General features: G+C 41.9%; 1 protein-coding gene across 1 annotated transcript; it reads left to right on the forward strand.

Annotated features, from left to right (window-relative positions):
- The first annotated feature begins 18,521 nt into the window (after positions 1-18,521).
- On the forward strand, positions 18,522-18,841 carry LOC126497565 (protein transport protein Sec61 subunit gamma). Its single transcript, XM_050135661.1, has one exon. It carries the CDS (start codon positions 18,564-18,566, stop codon positions 18,768-18,770), a length of 207 nt encoding a protein of 68 aa, XP_049991618.1. The 5' UTR covers positions 18,522-18,563; the 3' UTR covers positions 18,771-18,841.
- The last annotated feature ends 2,894 nt before the right edge of the window (positions 18,842-21,735 follow it).

Below are 21,735 nucleotides of genomic sequence, written 5' to 3' on the forward strand. Positions count from 1 at the left end.
AACAAAAAGAAGAAAACTCACTCAAGAGAACTAGATGGCAGGAAATAATCAAATTGAGGGTTGAAATCAACAAAATAGAAACAAAGAAAACAATACAAAGAATCAATGACACAAAGAGTTGGTTTGTCACGAGCCATTTCCCCCCTAAAAATCATTACAGGAACCATCACCCTGGGGAGTCTGCAGGGAACCTCACACCCATAATTATGTTCTATTGAGAGAACCTGCCCCACACCCAATTAACTTATCTGTTAGCAGAACGCGCCTCACATTCCAGCTATCCAGGGAACCAGGTGTGGCAACTTGTGACTTCTTGGCCTACCTCCTGGCTTACGTGACGAACCTGGCCTACGTGACCGGGACCACGCGGCGAGATGCCGTGCCCTGCCCACCAAGTCCTCATGCAGGGCCTATATAAACAGCAACCATGATCCTAATAAACGGGGGCTTTGACAAATCTGCTTAGCCTCATTCTTCTGTCCTAGCTCATTCCCTTCCAGGTAGCACCCCTCCGAGACCCTGGACTAACTGATTGCAGGGTGAGTTATAAACCCCTAGACTGAGTAACCCACCCAACGCAATCGACATTGGTTCTTCGAGAAAATCAACAAAATAGACAAACCTTTATCCAAACTAACCAAAAGGCAGAGAGAGAATATCCAAATTAACAAAATCAGAAATGAAAAGGGAGACATAACAATAGACATGAAGGAAATCCAAAGAATCATCAGGTTATATTTTGAAAACCTGTACTGCACAAAATTGAAAAATTTAAAGAAAAAGAACAACTTTCTGGATAAATATTGCTTACCAAAAATTAAGTCAAGACCAGATAAGCAAATTAAACAGACCTATAACTGCTGAAGAAATAGAAATAGTAATCAAAAGTTTCCCAACCAAAAAAAGTTCAGGACCAGATGGTTTCACCTCAGAATTCTACAAGATTTTCAAAGAAGAACTAATACCAATTCTCCTCAAATTATTCCACACAATAGAAACAGAAGAAACATTGCCAAACTCTTTTATGAGGCTACAATTACCCTGATACCCAAACCACAGAAAGACAATACCAAGAAAAAGAACTACAGACCAATCTCACTCATGAACATTGATGCAAAAATACAAAATAAAATACTGACAAATAAAATCCAAGAACACATCAGAACCATCATCCAACATGATCAAATCAGCTTCATCCCACAGATGCAGGGATGGTTCAACATACCAAAATCTGTCAATGTAATCCACCATATAAACAAACTGAAAAATAAAAACCACAGATCATCTCATTAGATGCTGAAAAAGCTTTTGACAAAATACAACATCCCTTCACGATAAAGGTCTTAGAGAGAGAAAGGATACAAGGAACATACGTAAACATAATAAAGGCAATATACCGCAAGCAAACAGCCAACATCAAACTAAATGGAGAGAAACTCACAGCAATCCCGCTAAAATCAGGAACAAGACAAGGTTGTCCACTCTCTCCATATCTATTAAACATAGTTCTTGAGGTCCTAGCTAGAGCAATAAGACACCAGAGGGAGATCAAGGGGATACAAATTGGAAAAGAAGAAGTCAAACTCTCACTGTTTGCTGATGATATGATAGTTTACATAAGCGATCTCAAAAATTCTACCAAGGAACCTCTACAACTCATAAACACTTTCAGTATGTAGCAGAATACAAGATTAACTCGAAAGAATCAGTATCCCTCCTGTACACAGATGATAAATGGGCTGAGAAAGCAATCAGAGAAGCATCACCCTTCACAATAGCCACAAATAGCACAAAATATCTCAGAGTAATTCTAACCAAACAAGTGGAAGACATGTATGACAAGAACTTTAAATCTTTCGGGAAAGAAATTGAAGAAGACACCAGAAAATGGAAAGATCTCCCATGCTCTTGGGTAGGTAGAATTAACATAGTAAAAATGACAATCTTACCAAAGGCAATCTAAAGATTCAATGACCAGTCCTGGATCATAATAACCTAAGTTTAACAGCATCCATGACCTAGAGAACATGGTACTCTTAACAGTGCAACAAAGGTGGGCATCAGAGCCACTCACACCCTGGCCATGGTTGACCACCAATCTGCAGAGAAAGTACTAGCCAAGCCAGCCAGCCACAGGGCCAAACACTGGTGTTTGGGTGTTGCCTTTGCTTGTGAGTTCTAGCTTCATATCTTAACAATGCATGGGGCTATCCTAGGCTTCTAAGCCCACCTAGTTGTGTTTCCTTGGTTTCACGCTCCAAGACAAGCTGCTGGCTTGTACAGCCATGTGGCATCTCTCAGGTCCTTTCCTTTTAAGGCTACCAGGGATCTAAGCCACAGGTGGGAAGCTGAACAGGTAACATCATGCAAGAGTCACCATGATACATTGCTTGAATCTGAAGTTTCTAAAATGGAACCTGGACCACCTGAGCCTCCCAGAGACGCTCAAGTCACTTGGTTCCTGCCACCTCTATGGGTACCAAGCAGGACCATGTGCTTAGCATGAAGCACAGTTTGTGAGCCTCAGCTGTGTGGGTTAAATGTAGCCTACAGCTGTCGCTGGCTCGCTCCAAAAATAGTCCAAAGTAATAAAAATAACTGCAGAGGTGAGGATGAAACTATGGGTAGTGAGCCATAACTGCTGCCCCTCAGAATAAAACCTGTGACTCAAGGGCTCACTAGCAGAGAGCTCAGAAAACAATGCTAAACTGTAAAAGGAGGCAAAAACCCGAGGGAACAGTTATTAGAGCCATCCGTTGCTGAGATAAAGTACTCTGACAAAGGGCAATGTGTAAGAGAAAGTATTTATTGTAACTCACGATTCCAGGGTACAGTCCATCACTGAGGAGAAGACAGACAGCAGGGAGCTATAGCAGCTAGTCCATCACACCTGTAGCCACAAGCAGAGAGAGGTGGAAGTAGCTCAGCAGGTAAAGAAGGTGCTTGCTACCAAGCCTAATGATTTTTTGTTTTGTTTTGTTTTGTTTGTTTTTTTTTTGTTTTTGTTTTTGTTTTTTTTTTTTGGACAAGGTTTCTCTGTAGCTTTGGAGCCTATCCTGGAACTAGCTCTTGTAGACCAGGTTAACCTTGAACTCACAGAGAGATCTGCTTGCCTCTGCCTCCCGAGTGCAGGGATTAAAGGCGTGCACCACTACTGCCCAGCAAGCCTAATGATCTTAATTCCACCCAGGGACCCGCATAGTAGAAGGAAAGAATCTACGCCTGTGAGTCCTCTGACTTCTACAAAAGCCCCCTGATCCACAAAACAAACAAACCTAAAGACTTTAAGTTTTAAATTTTTAAAAAGAGCAGAGAGATAGGATTACACACATGCTGAGGGCATGGCCAGTTCCTACTCCTACACAGTCCAGCAACCGAATCCAAGGCATGGTGCTATCTACTTTCAGAACAGGTCTCCTCATATCAACTAAGGCAATCAAGAGTAACTCCCCACGGACACACTCAAAGACCACACTGAACTACAATCCCTCACTAAGACTCCCCTCTGCGATTCTAGGTTGGTTGACTTGAGGATGAAAACTAACCATCACTGCCATAGAAAAGGCTTAGCAGTCAAAAGCACAAACTTCTCTTGCAGAGCACACAAGCCTTGTTGCCAGCACCTATATCCAGTGGTTTACAATCGCCTATGACTCAAGCGGTAATCCAGCCCCCTTCTGACCTCCTTGGGCACATAGACACATAAATGGGCTGGTGGGGTGACTTAGTAAGGAAAGGCACCAACATGCCGGAGGATCTGAGTCTGATGCCTAGGATCCACGTGGTAGGAAGAGAGGGCCAGCTCCCTCAGGCTGCCTGCTGATCTCCACAGGTGTCATGGCACACTCATCCGCCACCAAATACATAAATATATAAGCCAAAACACTAAAATAACAAAATAAATCTTAAAAAGCCCTAACCATCGTAACCAATAACTGTGAAAAACTTGAGAAAAAATGAGTGATATTTGAGAATATGAGTGATATTTGTACCTAACGCGGAGATAAGATGACAGCGTAGGAATATAAAAGGTGAATTTTTTTGGAGAAGCTGAGATGAGGTAGAGTTCTCTGACGAACCACACCCATTGGACTGCTGAGTGATTGTAAGAGGCCCTCACCAGATAGGCAGGAAGATCCTCTGAGGGAAAAGGACAAGTTGCTTAGAAACCGCAAATTATTGCATGTTGACATAAACAGAAGAAAACAAAACAAAATGATACTCTGATATTACAAAAATATTTCTGGGGCCAGAGAGATGGCTCAGCTGTTAAGAGCACTGGCTGCTCTCCCAGTGGAACTGGGTTCAATTCCCAACACCAAAATGGAAGCTCAAAACAGTCTGTAACTCCAGTTACAGGGGATCTGACACCCACATACAGATATTAATCCAGGCAAAACACCAATTCACAGAAAATAAAAGAATTCTGGTTTGGTTTTCTGTTTTGTTGAGTGTTTTTGTTTTTTAAAAGAGAGATGGAGGGCTGGAGAGGTGGCTCAGTGGTTAAGAGCATTGCCTGCTCTTCCAAAGGTCATGAGTTCAATTCCCGGCAACCACATGGTGGCTCACAACCATCTGTAATGAGGTCTGCTGCCCTCTTCTGGTCTGCGGACACACACAGACAGAATATTGTATACATAATAAATAAATAAATATTAAAAAAATGGAGTCTTCTCCTCTGGAAAAGACTGCAGCACAGTTTGCAAGACTCTTCTCAGCAGATTACCCTTGTTTGCTCATCGAACTCCCAGGGGAAGATTTAAAAAAAAAAAAAAAAGTAAAAGAGAGATGGAGGGAGAGAGAAGAAGAGAGAAACAAATGTTTAGTGGGTAGGGCAGTCGGGAGGATCTGGGAGGAGTTGTTGGAGGGGAAATGTTGTGGGATATTTGTACACTGTATGAAGATGTATTGCTGTGATTGGTGTAATAAAAAGCTGGACGGTCAATAGCTAGGCAGGAGAGTATAGGTAGGACTTCTGGAGAGAGAGAGAGAGACCACGAGGAAAAATCTAGGTGTACAATTTTGCCAGCAGACTTGGAACAAGTCTGTACTAAGAGATAACCAAGTCACATGGCAGAACATAGACTATGGGTAAATTATGTTACAAGAGCTAGTTGGGGAAAGTCAAAGCTAAGGCCAAACTTCCATAATTAATAATAAGTCTCTGGGTCATTATTTGCAGGCTGGTGGTCCAAAGATAGTCCAACAATTTGCTACATGGAAATATATTTATGAAATTTTAGTTTTTAATTGAGCAACCAATCTTTTGGGGCTACAGAGGACCCAGGTTAAGTCCTTAGAGCCCACTCAGTGGATACAACTACCCTTAACTCCAGTTCCAGGGGCTCTAATGCCCTTTTCTGACCTCTGTGGGCACCAGCACATAACGTGATGTAAATACATACATTTAGGCTAAAGCACTCATACACATAAAATAGAATAAATAAATCTAATTTTTAAAAAGATTTCCATCCTACCCCCTTATTGTTTAGATAGTAGAAAGAGGCCTAAACTACTTTTCTAAATAATTAGACTTGTTCAGTCGGCAAAAAAACACACAAATGTAATCAAGTCTCTAAATCTATCCATTTATAGAAAAAGAGAGCAACTGGAGACAGCAAGAACATGGGGACTTTGCGAGACAAGCCACCATGTTTCTTTGATAAGCAAATTGCGAGTGAAGGCGGGAGGGGGCGGGGACTTCAAATCTGAACAAGCTGTTAACAGACACTTCTGAAACCATCAAGGGCATTTTAACAGATGGGATATTCGATACTGAGGAATATCAGTTAATCTTGGAGGTGTGGTTATGATACTGTGACATGATTATAAAACACAGTCATCATCTTTTGGAGGCGCTGGAATATTTACAAGATATATTATAGACATTCTGAGATTTGTTTCAAAATAGTCTGGTGGAGAACCAGGCAAGGTTAGCTGTGAACAGCCGACAACGTGGTGAGAGGTACCTGGGGGTTACTGTGCTGGTCTCTGTGTGTCATTTGTATGCATCTTATATGTTCCTGGTAAAAGACAGAGGTGAACCAATAAGGGTTCAGAGAAATTTAAAGGAAAAGTGGCTTCTGCTTAGTGATATTTTTAAACAAGCACACTCGGCATTTTAGTGATAAGAAAGTTGGATAATGTTGTCCACTCCACAAGTATCCCCGTTTAGACGTGGCCTATCTAATGAGGGTTTTATACTGGTTAAAGTGGAAGACTCATACATTAAAACATGTCTCTTATCAACCCAAGCCAAGTGCCAGCAGGGCTGATTAACAGACAATAGCCACAATGATTATAAATATTTTATGAAATTTGGTAGATTCTTTTGGAATCATATGAAGTTTGAGCTATTAAATATGGAATTCTAAATTTATGAACTTCTGTCCTAAAATTTAAAAATAAATTATAACAATACCTATAAAATGGAAAATCATCCAATATTAGGCCGCTCTGTTCATCTGAGTGGCTTTTTCTTCTGTATTTACATATTTATGTTTTCATACACTTGTGATCACTCTGCATAACTCTGTGCACTGCATATTCCATTTCCCTCGTGCCTTAATGTTATGTCAAGTTGCTCAAAGGCCCTCGGCACCTCTGTCTCCAGCAGCTACACAATATCACAATATCCCATGTAGTGAATATGTTTAATGTTCTATCAAGTTGCTCTAAGGCCCTCCGTGCCTCTGTCTCCAGGGCTACACAATATTCCTTGTAGTCATTGATGTGGGAGTGTCATATCAATCTGTTGATTTCATTGGCTGAGCAATAAAAGAAACTGCTTGGCTGGCCCTGATAGGTTAGAACATAGATGGGAGGAGTAAACAGAATAGGATGCTGGGCGGAAGAGGAAGTGAGGTCAGACTCTGCTCTGCTCCCGGAGAGACCTGACAACTCTGCTCTCTAGAGCAGAGACACCATGATGGACGGAGGCTAGAATCTTCCCGGTAAGCGCACCTTGGGGTGCTTACACAGATGATTAGAAATGGGCTAGTCCAGGGGCGAGAATTAGCCTGTAAGGGTTAGAGTTCATGGGTCAAGCAGTTAAATGAATACAGTTTGTGTGTTGTTATTTCGGGCATGAGCTAGCCAAGCGGCCGGGGTGTTGGGGACGCAGCCCCGCCGCCGCTCCTATTTCAACAGGATTTCTTGTTTACTTAGGTAATATTGTATCTTTCTGGACGCTTTGATGGAGTTAAGAATAGTTAGCTATAGTTATAGCTTTCCTTAGTTATGATATAGATTATTGTAATTTTTACTTGATAACTGTTTTGTTATATGTAATTTTGCTATGTTAAGTTAAAGCCTTCTTTTTTTGTTTAAACAGAAAAAGGGGAAGTGATGTGGGAGTGTCATATATCAATCTGTTGATTTCATTGGTTAAGTTATAATAAACCAGCTGCTTGGCCTCATGGCTGGAACATAGATGGGAGGAGTAAACAGAATAGAATTCTGGGCGGAAGAGGAAGTGAGGTCAGACTCTGCTCTGCTCCCGGAGAGACCCGACAGCTCTGCTGGAGCAGAGACGCCATGCTCAGCTCTCCCGGGTAGACGCGATAGCTCTGCTCTCTGAGGCACACGCGATGAAGATGGATGTAGGCTAGAATCTTCCCGGTAAGCGCACCTTGGGGTGCTTACAAACATCATTAGAAATGGGCTAGACCAGGTGCGAGAATTGGCCTGTAAGGGCTAGAGTTCATGGGCCAAGCAGTTCTTTAAATGAATACAGTTTGTGTGTTGTTATTTCGGGCATAAGCTAGCAGGCGGCTGGGGTGTTGGGGACGCAGCTCCGCCGCTGCTCCATATTTCAACAAGTCATATTAACTACTCAGCCATTGGCATTGTCACTATTAGTCGAGGTTCTCTGAGGGAACAACACTGATAGAAAGAATGAATAGATATTTATTTATATATTAATAAACATACACCTGTATTCATTTATGAATTGTTCTAAAATTTAAAAATGAATGATAAAGGTTCATTATATAAGGAAAATATAAAATTTAAAAATCATCCAACATTAAGTCAGTTTATCAGGCATATATATATATATAATTTCTGTTGTTTTTCAGTCTACAAGGCTACGCGTCCTGATAGTTCTAACCTGGTGCTGTAGTCCCAGAGGACTCCTGGAGAGGGGCTGGCCTTCAGTCTGCACCGGAATTCAGAAGAAGCACGTTCTGACACCAGTGAGGCAATGCCTCTGCAACAGGACAGATGGGTTGCCCATCAGAATGAGGGCAAGCATGGGAAAAACAAAAGCTTACTTCTCCAGTGTCCCTTTACGTTCACAGCACCAGAAGGGAGCACCCAGATTTAGCGTGGGTCTTCCGGCCCCAAATGTCCAGCCAAGAAAAAAATCCCTCCCAGGTGTGCCCGGATGCTTGCATTCTCCTTGACTCTAAATGCCGTCAGGCTGACAACCAAGACTAGTTATCACAAGTACAGCCCCTTGTCAGCTTGACACACATCGCATAGCCTTCTGCTCTGCTTACTTTCCAAATGAAAACAACAGCCAGGTCATAATTATACCTAACATGCTATAACTATATCAAATACAACCAAAAACATGTCATATAGTCTAGAATAGGTATCAGTGTCCCTTGAGAAACACCTAGTCTTTTTGGCTTCATAAATTAAATAGATAATAACTATACTATCTCAGTTTATGTTACATTACATGATAAAGAAACAGTAAAGAAAACACAAATATCTGATATATATATATGTACAACATTTATTTTCTTTCTTTCTTTTTTACTTTTTTGTTTTTCTGATACATGGTTTTTCTGTGTAACAGCTTTGGCTGTCCTGAAACTCACTTTGTAGACCAGGCTAGCCTCAAACTCACAGAGATCCACCTGCCTCTGTGTCCTGAATGCTGGGATTAAAGATCTACACCACCACCGCATACACAAACACATACTTAACCAAATAGGACAGAAACATCCAATTAAACCGCTTTGCCGTTTACAAGGTTTCCAGAGCCTCTGGAAATCGCTGTTGTGATCATGTGGCTCTGCTTCACCAGGGCTGCTCAGGACCTGGTCCTAGTCTCTCCTGCCTCTGGCTCACACTGGTTCCCACAGAGTCGCTGCAAACAGGAAGTTTTCCAGGGCATGTCTCTTTAAGACTTTTGAGCCTTACCTGGACTCCAAGCGCTGTGTAGGCTTTGTCATGGCTTAAGAAAATTGCAGAGACTCTGAAAGTTATACTCCCAAGGGCAGAGAGAACAGACTAGTGAGTTTGGGCTGTAGATGTGTGTTCCTAATATTCTAAACGAGGTGAAAAATCGGTAAGACTACCACAGAGCAGCAATGTTGTTACAATTAATGCTCAACCATCCATTCTAAAAGCAGATACAAATACCAATATGATGAGAATTGAGAATGTAGAAGAAATCATGATCTACCTATTGCTTTTGAAATAATTAAAATTAAAATTTTAAAAATAATAAAAAACCTAGGCATGATGCTTTAATTCCAGAATTTAGGAGGAAGAGGCAAGAAGATATCTGAGAGTTTGAAATTGGTATATATAGCAAGTTCCAGGCCAGCAAGGCCTGTAGACATAGTGAGAACCCATCTTAAAAAAAAAAAAAAAAGTGCATAGCTCCAAATAAATCCAGTGTTCTGATGTTTGTGTCATAGGCAATTCCCTTTCTCCTCCTCCTTCTGTCTTCCAGAACACGCGCACAACTAACCCGCCTCCAGTACAGTTATCAGCAGTCTTGTTGAGTTTATCTCTTCTGTCCTTTGCACTTATTTAATATGTGAATAGTCGGAGATAAAAGCATCCACAAATTGTCCCTTTTCCAAGTGAAACAAAGAACAAGATTCACCCCTGGAGCTCAAATTCTCCTTCTTCCTGCCTACTACAGAAACTAAATTCAATCCTGGGGACTGAGGGCAGCAGAGGTAAATCCACAGTGCCCTCTGGTGGCCTCTGGGAGAGTGACATGGCGTCTGGCAGTCTTGAAAGAGTGACTTCAGCCAACTCTGTAGAACATCACAAAGCAGGAGTCAGGTCGTGAGTCTGTTTGAGGCTACAACGGAGCCCACAGTTCAAATCAGCTGTGTTCACCAAATTATCGGCCTTATGAACAGCAAGCCCACCTTCCATATCATAAATATTTCCTTCTTATGGAAGAAATATTTTCCAAAGATAATCCACAAGCTCTAGGAATCACTCAAGAGCAAATAGTAGTCCTGAGAGAAAACTTTTTATCTCTAATTACCCACATTTAAAAAAAAAAACAGAGAGAACTGAATACTTAACGATGCACCTTAAAGCCTCAGAAAAAAAATGAGAACAAACCAAACCCGAAATCAGTAGATAAGGAGAAACACTTACAGGTAGAAATTCATGAAACAGAAATGATCAAACAAAACAAAACAAACAAAAAAAAAAAAAAAAACAAAGAATTGGTGAAATGAAGAGTTAATTCTTTAAAAAGATAAATAAGACTGACCAACCCTTAGCTAAATTAACCAGAGAGCAGAGCTAAATTAGTAAGATCAGAGATGAAAAGTGAAGACATTACAACAACAGCCCCTAAAAGTCAGAAGTTCATAAGAACATATCTTACAAACCTATATCCCACTAAATTTGAAAAAATCTAAAGGAAATGGATGAAATTCTAGGTGTATTTGACTACCAAACTCAAATCAAGAAAAAGGTACCAAGCCTCGTGGCTGACACAGACAAGAATCATAGGCTAATGTAAGTTATAAGAATTAGTTAATAAGAAGCCTGATCTAATAGGCCAGCCAGTGTATAATTAATGTAGACCTCTGTGTGGTTCTTTGGGACCTAAAGGCTACAGGACCAGGCGGGACAGAAACCTCTGCCAACAAAATGGTTTTAATATAAGAGAAGTCATCCACACCCACAGAAAACCAGAGCTGATAAACACCTTCAAGTGTCGGGTTACAGAATTAGCATATGAAAAAGCAGAATGCCAATGACAAGCAAGCAGAAAGAGTCAGGGGAACAGTCCCATTCACCCCCTCCCATACACAAACTCTCTACTCTCCCTGCCCCCCCCTTTTTGGTTAACCAAGGAAACAAAAAACCTCTATAAAGACACAGAAGAAAGAAACTAAGGAAGAGATGAAAAGGCTGGAAAAGACCTTCCACGCATAGGGATTGGAAGAATTGATATTATCAAAATGACCATCTTACAAAAAAACAATATACAGATGTCTGCTGGCTGGTCTCATGTCAGCTTGACAAACTAGAGTTACCTCAAAGGCGGGAAACATAATTGAGAAATGCCTCCACCTCCATAAGATCCAGCTGTAAGGCATTTTCTTTATTAGTGATTGGTAAGAAAGAGCCCAGCCCATAGTGGGTGGTGCCATCCCTGGGTTGGAAGTCCTGGGTTCTGTAAGAAAACCAGGCAGTGGTGGTGCATGTTTTTAATCTCAGCACTCTGGAGGCAGAGGCAGGTAGATCTCTAGGAGTTCAAGGCCAGTATGGTCTACAGAGCGAGTTCCAGGACAGCCAAGGCTACACAGAGAAACCCTGTCCCAAAATACCAAAAAAGGAGAGAAACAAAACAAAACAAAAAAAAAGCAGGCTGAGCAAGCCAGTCAGCTGTACCCCTCCATGGCTTTTGCAACAGCTCCTGCCTCCAGAACCTTGCCCTGTTTGAACTCCTGTCCTAGCTTCCTTCACTGATAAACAGATGTGGAAGTGTAAGCAGAATAAACCCGTTCCTCCCCAACTTGCTTTTTGGTCATGGTGTTTCATCTCAGCGATAGAAAATAAGACACAGATGCAACACAATTTCAGTAAAAATTCTTGGAGCACTCTTGAGAGACATAGAAAACAAACAAACAAGCAAGCAAGCAAAAAACCAATCTTAAAATTAATATTGCTGCTGGGAAAACTGGATATTCACTTGTTGAAGAATGGAACTTGATCCTATCTCTTATCCTGCATAAAGATTAGCTATAAATGAATCAAACAACTCAATTTAGAATCTGAAACTTTTATAGCAGCACATAGGGAATATGGAGCTAGAGAGAAATGGTTTAGTGGCTAAGATCGCTGACTGCTTCACCAGAGGATCTGTGTTCAATTCCCAGTATTCACAAACTATCTCACAATCTGTGTAACTCAAGTTCTAGAGCATCTGATACCTTCTTCTGATTTCCATGGTGCAGAAAAATATATGCAGGCAAAACACTTGTAAACAGGGGCTGGAGAGATGGCTCAGAGATTAAGAGCATTGCCTGCTCTTCCAAAGGTCCTGAGTTCAATTCCCAGCAACCACATGGTGGCTCACAACCATCTGTAATGGGGTCTGGTGCTCTCTTCTGGCCTCCAGGCATACACACAGACAGAATAATAAATAAATAAATATTAAAAAACACTTGTAAACATAAAATAAAAATAAAGCATTTTTTAAAAAATAGGGAGTATGCATCACCACATAGGCATATGTAAGAAGGTTATGACAGAGCTCCAGTTCCACAGGAAATAAGGATAACAATGAACAAATGAGAGGCTGAGAAAATAAAAAGCTTCTGTGCAACAGTCAACCAAGAGAGAGCAGCCCACAGAATAAAGAATCTCTGAGAGCTGTATACTTGATAGAAGATTGTTATCTAGAATACACAAAGACCAACAACAACAAAAACACACCAAGAAAACAGTTAGTAAGGGCAGAGCACTTGTTGCATGACAGACTTTTCCTTTGGAGAGGCAACATACATGTCTACATACATTCTAGATAGAGTCCACAACATACATGTCTACTCATCCTAGATAGCAAGTCCACAACAGGCCAAAGTATGGACATCACAAAGTCTGACTTGGTGAACCAAAGAGTTTTACTGAGGTTATTTATAGGAACATGGGTGAGGGATTCCTTACAGGAGCAGACATGACTCAAAGACAACTGCATCACCAAAGCCCACCCCAGCACAAATGACAGTTCACAAAATCTGGAAATCAGGAGCACTCTGCACAACCTTCAGGCAGCCCAACAGGTTGGAGAGTGTCCTTTCCAGGTACCTCAGTTGGTCTAGGCCTCTTCCAGAAAGATCCACTAGTTTCTACTTCTTCCACTGGTGTAGTCTCAAATTCTTTTTTGCAGCTTGGCCTGACTGAGAATAACTCTCAACAGTCTTTATTGTTTAATTGTGGAAGAAGGAACCTAGAGAATCTGATCAGTTTCAGGGACTTCCTGTAGGTATTTTGATTTGTTTACCTTGTGTCTTAAAGCACTGACACGCAGGATGGAAATTCAACAAGAAAGGAAATTGCCACACACTACCAAAATTCCATCCCTGGAGTCCACATAATTGAAGGAGAAAACTGATACATCGTTCTCTGACCTCTACCATGGCACCATGGCGTGTGAGAACAAGTGTGAATACACAAAACTAATTTTAAAAAGAACCCATTTTTTTTCTTTTAGTTTATTTTATGTGTATTGGTATTTTGCCTGTATACCACGTGCATGCCTATGGCCCACAGATCCCAAAAGGTAATTGATCCCCTGGGTCTAGAGTTAGAGTTTGTCAAGAGTTACCATTGTGGGTACTGAGAACTGAACTTGGGTCTTCTGGAAGAGCAGCTAGTGTTCTTAATGGCTGCATCGTCTCTCTAGCCCAACATCCTAATTTTTAAAAGTTGGTTAATTAGCCAAGTAGTGGTGGTGCACACTTTTAATCCCAGGCAGAGGCAGATGGATCTCTACAAACTCGAGGTCAGCCTGGTCTACGAAGTGAGTTCCAGGATAGCCACGGCAACTCAGAGAAACCCTGCCTCAAAAACAAAACAAAACAAAAAATTGGTTATGGAAATGTTTTTGTTTCATTCTGTTGCCATGATAAACACCAGGATCAAAAGGTGGAGGAAAGGGTTTTTCTGGCTTACTTTTCCAGGTCACTGAAAGACCCTAGCTTAGCTGCCATAATGCCATTTTGCAAGGCTTTCACACAAACAAGTGTAAGTTCAAGGTAAAGTTGGTACTCCTAGGCGGCCAAAACAGGATATCTGTGGTCAGACACCAGGCCTAGGAGGGGAACGAACAGTTCTGGGAAAAAGTACATGTGCCCTAGGTAGGGCCAAGTCAGCTATTATTATCAGATCTTCATGTCCCCGAGGAACTTGTCCCCAAGTGAACCCATCGCCTCATTCGAACTGACCAATGGGATTCCTGTAACCGCCCACCTGTTTCCATATAAAAGACCCCCTGCCCAGCCTGAGGGGCGCAAGTCTTCCAAACAGACTCTGCAATGCTCAATAAATAACCTCTTGCCCTTGCAGCCAGTGGTCTCGACTGTTCTTGGGTTCAGGGGTCTCCTCCTGAGGGAAGGAGCACTCTGAGGGTCTTCCAGTCACAATCTATCACTGGGAGAAGATAGGGCAGGAACTCAGGGCAGGAGCCTGAAGGTAGGAATCCTGGAGGAATACTGCTTACTGGTTTGTTCTGTGGCTTGTTCAGGGGCTTATAATCAGCTAGTTTTCCTAGACTGCTCAGGCCTATATACCTAAAGATGTTGCTGGACCCTTGCAAACCAATCATCAATCAAGACAATCTCTTACAGACATGGCCACAGCCTGGTCTGATCAGGTAATTCTTCACTACGGTTCCTTCTTCCCAGATGATTCTAGGCTGTGTGAAGTTGACAAGAATCAGGATGCTCCCTCCTTGCCAGCTTAACACTCACAAATCACTGTTAAACATTTCTTGTTTGTCACCATATTCTCATGTTAGTATCATAACATAAAATACAGTACAATTTTGAAAGCCCCATAGTCTTTAAAAAAATTCCAGTGCCAATTCCAACCAGCTGAAATGGTTCAGCAACTAAGGGCATTCCAAGAGGAACTAAGTTCAGTTCCTAGCACTCATATCAGAAGTAACTCCAGATCCAGGGAATCTGACACCTCTAGCCTCCAAGGGTACCTACACACATTTGTAGACTGATCTCAGTGAATCTGAAGTCAGCCTGCTCAGTAGAGTGAGTTCCAAGATAGTCAAGGCTACACAGAGAAACTGTCTCGAAAAACCGTAAGAGAGATAGAAACCAACTACTTGATAAACTAATTAAAAATATAATTAAAAAAATAAAAATTAAAGGAGGTACCCTGCATGAATAGATGAGAGAGGCAGAAGCGAAGCTGCCTCTCCGAGAGGAGCGAGCTCAGGCCTGAGGCTGAAGATCAGCCTGCCTCAGCGAATGGGGGAAGGAATGGCCGCTATCATTTCTGTTTTGCCAAAAGGACATTTTCAGACTGCCTTCTCTTTTATTATTTTAAGACTGAGGACCACTTATTAGAATTTAAAATAAAAATACCAAGACAGGCAAATTATTAATATCACAGCTGCCCAGAGGAGTAAACTAGAGAAGCCAGCAAGGGGGCCAATGACAAGGGTAGGGCTCAGAGAATGAGGAAGCCCAAAGTGCTGGGGAGTCAGAGTGTCCTTAAGCTCTGGCCACCATCTCAAAGAGAAGACAAAGGAAAAATTATCCCTTTCTGAGTTGGGACTTAATAAGGTAAGCAGACCCAACAGAACTTCATGGTGGCTAGCAGGGACCATACTGTGGAGTAGAAATTCTGGGAAGGAAAGCTATATTATTGTAGGTGAATCTGCTGTCTTAGGTGTTTCTCTTATCCAAATCCCTGTTTTATACACCTGGGATAACTTTTAAGGGAGGAGACAGAGTTGTCTCCACACAGACATAATATATTCACTCTCCACTACAGCAGTTATACATTTTGTCTAACGGCCTCTTGGACACATGTTTATTATACTCATAGACTACTAACCTAAGCCTTGGTCAGATGAGCTTTATGTAGTAAAGATAGTTAAGACAGAGTCATGGCTGGTCACCGTGCTAGTAAGTGCTGAGCGATCAGTTTTAATGAGGCAGCAATGTTTTCCCTTCCAAGTCTCTTTAACCATACACTAGATGGGAAGGAAAGAATGCACGGGCTGGATGGGGATGAAGGAGGGTGGTGAGATGCTGTCCCCTGGGCATGGCCTGCTCAGAGCGCTCGTCAACTCTCAGAGCTACAGTTGACTGTACAGGGCCGGCACAAGATTGAATCTGTAAAAATTTACATCATGGTTTGGGGAGGAGCTAATGGGTCTTGACATGTCTCTACGAAGCTATTGGCAGTTGATGGCTGATAGGGGAGGAGTCATTGACTTCTGCCTCAGTTAGGGTTATTATACTGTAAAGAGACCACAACCAAGGCAACTCTTACAGAAGAAAACATTTAAATGGGGGCTTGCTTACAGTTCAGAGTGAGTCTATGATCATCATGAAGTAGAGCGTGGCAGCGGGCAGACATGCGTGCTGTGGCACATGCGCACCTCCCCCACACAAATAAATTAAAAAGCAACATGGCAGCTGAACTCATGCCACAGTGAGGCACAGACATGTGACTCGACCACTGAGCAGAGGGACTGAGCCTGTCTGAGTGCTCACAGCCATAGGCACCGGCTATTCCTTCCTTCGGATAAAATGAACAAGCAAATGCAGTCTTGAACTGCACATAGATCCATTGACGCTAACAGACAAAGCATAGTCATCCTGTGGATGACACAGTATCTCATATCACTGATCTTGGGGAATGATGGAGGCGGGTCATCTGTCTATGTGTTACTTTCATTGGTTAATAAAGAAACTGCCTTGGCCCTTTGATAGGAAAGAAAATTAGGTAGGCGAAGTAAACAGTACAGAATGCTGGGAAGAAGGCAATGAGGCAGACGCCTCAGGCAGACCCATGGAGCCAGTCGCCAGGTCAGACATGCTGAATCTTTCCTGGTAAGCCACCACCTCGTGGTGCTACACAGATTATCAAAAATGGGTTAATCAAGATGTGAGAGTTAGCCAGTAAGATGCTAGAGCTAATGGGCCAAGCAGTGTTTAAATGAATACAATTTGTGTGTTGTTATTTCGGGTGTAAAGCTAGCTGTGCGGCAGCCGGGCGGGATCAAAAGCAGGCCTGCTTGCCTCTTCACTACAGGGGAACAGAGTGCAGATAAGATGTGTGGGCTCCTGACCTGCCTACCTCAGGACCCTGAAAGCACAAACTGTCCACAGACAGACACAGCTGCCACTTCTCCACAGAAGAGAAGTTCCTTCCAGATGAGACTCAAACCAGCTACCAGAAACTCAGGAAAAGGAGTTAGAGCTTCACACAGACCCAGTGTTTCTTGCACAACCAGAAACAGGCAGCAGGCAGCAACAAATGACCTATCATTTAGCTAAAAATTAATATATAATTAACATAAGATAGAGTGTCAAGTTCATTGATACTCTTAAGAAACTTAAGAAATGTTGAGTTGGGGAAATACCAGTTAAGATAAAAATACTTTGTGGGTCATGAGGAGTATAGTTTGAAAAGTTTCTGTGGATAATACATACAGCCAGACAACACTAAAATCACTGAATTAAGAATGAAAACGGTATGGGACTGGAGAGATGGCTCAGAGGTTAAGAATAAGTTTGGTTCAAATTATCCTATATCCACATATGGTGCCTCACAACTGTCTAGACTCCAACTCAATACTCTCTCCTGGATTCTGTAGGCACCAGTACACACACACACACACACACACACACACACACACATCTTAAAAATGCAGATGGCACTTAGCAAAGCAGCAGTTCAGCTAACCACAAAAGTTGAATATAGAGTGTGGATACTTGTAGTGGAATCTAAAAGTGTAGACTTAAGTTTCTATCCCACCCAGTCTGGCAGCCGTTCAGTCCCAAAGAAACACAGAGGCTTATATTAATTATAAACTGTTTGGCCTAGTAGCTGAGGCTTATTATTAACTAGCTCTTATAGTTTAACCTATAATTCTATGCTTAGTCATGTGACTCGGTACATTTTCTCAGGGAGGCATTCTCATCTTGCTTTCTCTGAATCTTCCTGATTCTGCCTTTCCTCTTCCCAGAATTCCCCTAGTCTGATCATCCCACCTATACTTCTTGCCTGGCTGGCCAGCCAGTGTTTTATTAAACCAGTATGAGTAATAAACCTTTACAGTGTACAAATGATGTAGAAGGGTCTTTATCTATCTGTTGTTTCATTGGTTGATTAATAAACTGCTTGGCCTGATAGGTTAGAACGTAGGTGGGTGGAGCAGACAGAACAGAATGCTGGGAAGAAGGGAAGTGAGCCAGATGCCATGCCTCTCCTCTCTGAGCCAGACGTGATGAAGCTCCAGCCCAAGATGGACGTAGGCTAGAATCTTCCCAGTAAGCCAAACCTCATGGTGCTACACAGATTACTAGATATGGGTTAAGGCAAGATATGAGAATTAGCCAGAAGAGGCTAGAGCTAATGGGCCAAGCAGTGTTTAAAAGAATACAATTTGTGTGTTGTTATTTTGGGGCATAAACTAACCAGGCGGCTGGGAGCGGGGTAGCAGGACCACAGCCCACAGCTCCCACTACATACAAGAGCATTAACCACAGCAGTTAAAGACAAACTCTCTGTGGTGTATTGAAAGGCACTGATGAGCTCTCCTAAGCTACGTGTCTTTGCCTCCTCAAGTCACCGTCCCGCAATCAGTCATGGATCAGGTAATGCAGTTTGTTGAGCCAAGTCGGCAGTTTGTAAAGGACTCAATTCGGCTGGTTAAAAGATGCACCAAACCCGACAGAAAAGAATTCCAGAAGATTGCCATGGCCACAGCCATAGGATTTGCTATCATGGGATTCATTGGCTTCTTTGTGAAACTGATCCATATCCCTATTAATAACATTATTGTGGGTGGCTGAATGCTTTCTCTTCACGGGAACTAGGAGCAAACGAGGGTGTGAGAAGCTTATGAAGTAAAAAGTTGCCTGTATACTTTGTATTTTCCTTTCCTTCTTCCCTCCCCAAGAGGTTTTGTATTTCTAAACTAAAATAATTTCAAAATAAACATTTTTCCCATGACAAAAAAAAAAAAAAAAAAAAGAAAAAAAAGAAAGGCACTGATGAAATGGAGCAACTATGTGGGTAGGCCTAAGATGTAGAAGATGGATAGGTACATGGCAAGGTGTTAGAACCCACTTAGAATCCAAGCTCCCTCAGTAAATGTCAGATTCTGAATCTTTTCATCTCTGGGCAGGGAATCACTTAGTCCATGACAAAGGCTGGTATCTGGCCACCAAAGAGTGAATCATGGCTACTAGCTCCAGAAAGTAGTACGTTTTCTTTTTTTAAATCAACAGTTTCCATTAGGTTCTCTCAATTCCTTCCATTTTATGTAGCAAGAATAAAATCATCCATATGTAGCTTTTCAAACAACACCTTGAAGGTTGATTAAAGTGTGTTTACAATCTTCATTAAAAGCCACCCAGATAATTGAGCGAGTTCTAGGAATTACAAGACAACACATTCTGAACCTCAGCAACAAGGCCATGCCAAAAGGCTTCAGAAACTGTGTTAAAATAATCTGTAGCTAAAGAGAATTAAAAGATACTGATAAACACAATCTTTATACGATGTTGTGTGAGGTACCCACTACAGAAGACCATTCAGACACAGGTTCAAGCCAAGAAAGTCTTTATTAGCCAGCAAGTGACTACAATGGATGCATTGGATGTCCGGGACCTAAGCCTTTCTCAGGATGAGCTTACTTAAAAGGACATACACACATGCACACACAAAATATCCTAGATGGACATATCTGTTACCGAGAACAGTTAGTCAAAAATTCTTCCCCAAATGCCTCACTTTCTCAGGTTGCTCCTTCCAATCCCTGACTATCCAGCCAAACCACGTTTCAGCCCAGGAATACAACTACACAACTGACCATTTCTCAATCCAAGCAAAACGTACGACCATGTGCTTCGGCTGAGGTTTTACTCATTGCTAAGATTTCCCTTCACCAGTATCTGTCATGATTGTAATGATGCAGCTGCCCACTTCTAGGTGGTGCCTGCCCAGCATGCCAAATAACCAGAAAATCAGGCCCCAGTTACCTTTTCTTCAGCCAATCATAAAGCACACTTCATGAAGCCGTAAGAACATGCTTGAGAAGAGATGACAATGTAACAGGAATAGAAAAAAAGGCAGCTGGTCAACTTCATGTAACTTGCTTGTTCTCCATCTATTTGGACCTGATCAGATACAAACCACTTCCATTTGATAATGGATTGCTGCTCTGCACGTCCAACTTTGCAGCTTGGTGGGTCACCTAGTACCCAGCAACCTGGGTTTTTAGTTTATCCCAAATGCACTCAACTTGACAACCGAGATTAGTCATTACACTCAGGAGGCACAAAACCTTGGGTATAGTCATAGCATAAACAGTGTGGTGGTGAACACTTTTAATTCCAGCAGTTAAGGTAGAAGTAGGAACAGAGGTCCTCAACTACATAGCAAGGTTGATGCCAATATGGTATACATGAGATCTTGCCTCAAAATAAATAGACAGACAGAATAAAAAGAAGCAAGAATAGGGGCAATTTGTCATCTCTCCAGAGGCAGAACAGATTCTCCTCCTCCCCTGACCATCAGAACACAGGTTCTCAGCCAGGCATCTTGGCTCACACTTATAATTACAGCACTTTGAGAGGCAAAGGCAAAGATGACTGTTTGTTAGCCTGGGTTACAGTATAAAGCTGTCTGAGAAGACCAGTACTCTGGAAGTCCTATTCAGCTGAGCTTCAACTAGCTATGTTTACACTCTAACTCTGGAGAATGTTATTGTGGCCTTGACAGTTCTGTATCAACTCCCCTAATAAATCCCTTCTTGTTTGGTCCATTTAAGAGCCTAACACACATAAACACCAACATCTGTTGTGTTCTGAAGCCTCGAAGACACAGGGCAAATAAATGTATTCATAGATTCTTGACATAAGTACCAGTTTGGGTAAATTTTTTTTTTGGAAGGGGTAAATGTAAGGAAATTTGTCTGGCTTTTTATCATTCTTACAACACCTGCATATAAAACATATAACTGTCAAAAACACTCCATACGATCTCACCTTTTTTAAACAACTGAACTCTTTAAACATTACCAATTAACAGTAAATGCTGCCACACTTGAGATAGTTCTGTAGCTGGGTGAGTCCTAACATTTACAATTCAGCTTATTCAAGTGTTATAACAGTTAAAATGCAGTTTTGCTTAACAGGTGCTTGCTGCCAAGCCTGGTAACCCACATATGACCCTCAGTGATGTGGGACTTCCCTCTGTATGCTATGATTATGTTCGATTGCAATTGGTTAATAAAGCTGCTTTTGGCCAATAGCTTAACAGAATATAGCTACGCTAGAAAAGATACCTGCAGCAGGAGACAGACTCCGGAAGGAACTTTACCAGTAGGCCATAACCACGAGGAGATACAGATTAGTAGAAATGGGTTTATTTAAGAGCTAGCTAGAAATACGCTTAAGTTTTTGGCCAAACAATCCTGCAATTAATATAGTTTCTGTGCTATTATTTTTGGGCTGGGAAATGAACGAGCAGTCTCTGACAATAGCCCAGGACCCGCCGGGTGTTAGGAGAGTCGGCATCTTCATGTTGTCTTCTGTCCTCCACACGTATGCCAACACACACAGATGCAAACAATTTCAGTCAACAAGAAAATTCTGTAGCCAAAAGGTGGTGGCACACACCTTTAATCCCAACCTTTGGGAGGCAGAGTTTGAGGCCAGCCCGGTCTACAGAGTGAGTTCCAGGACAGTCAAGGATAGAAGGCTACAGAGAGAGCCTGTCTTGAAAACCAAAAAACTAAATCAAACCAAACCA

Source organism: Alexandromys fortis, unplaced genomic scaffold (genome assembly GCF_014885135.2).
Source record: "Alexandromys fortis isolate MF-2015 unplaced genomic scaffold, M_Fortis_MF-2015_v1.1 scaffold_23, whole genome shotgun sequence".
Taxonomy (NCBI): Eukaryota; Metazoa; Chordata; class Mammalia; order Rodentia; family Cricetidae; genus Alexandromys; species Alexandromys fortis.

Excerpts from the sequence above, each read along its gene's own strand:
- LOC126497565 (XM_050135661.1), top strand. The coding sequence starts at position 18,564 with ATGGATCAGGTAATGCAGTTTGTTGAGCCAAGTCGGCAGTTTGTAAAG.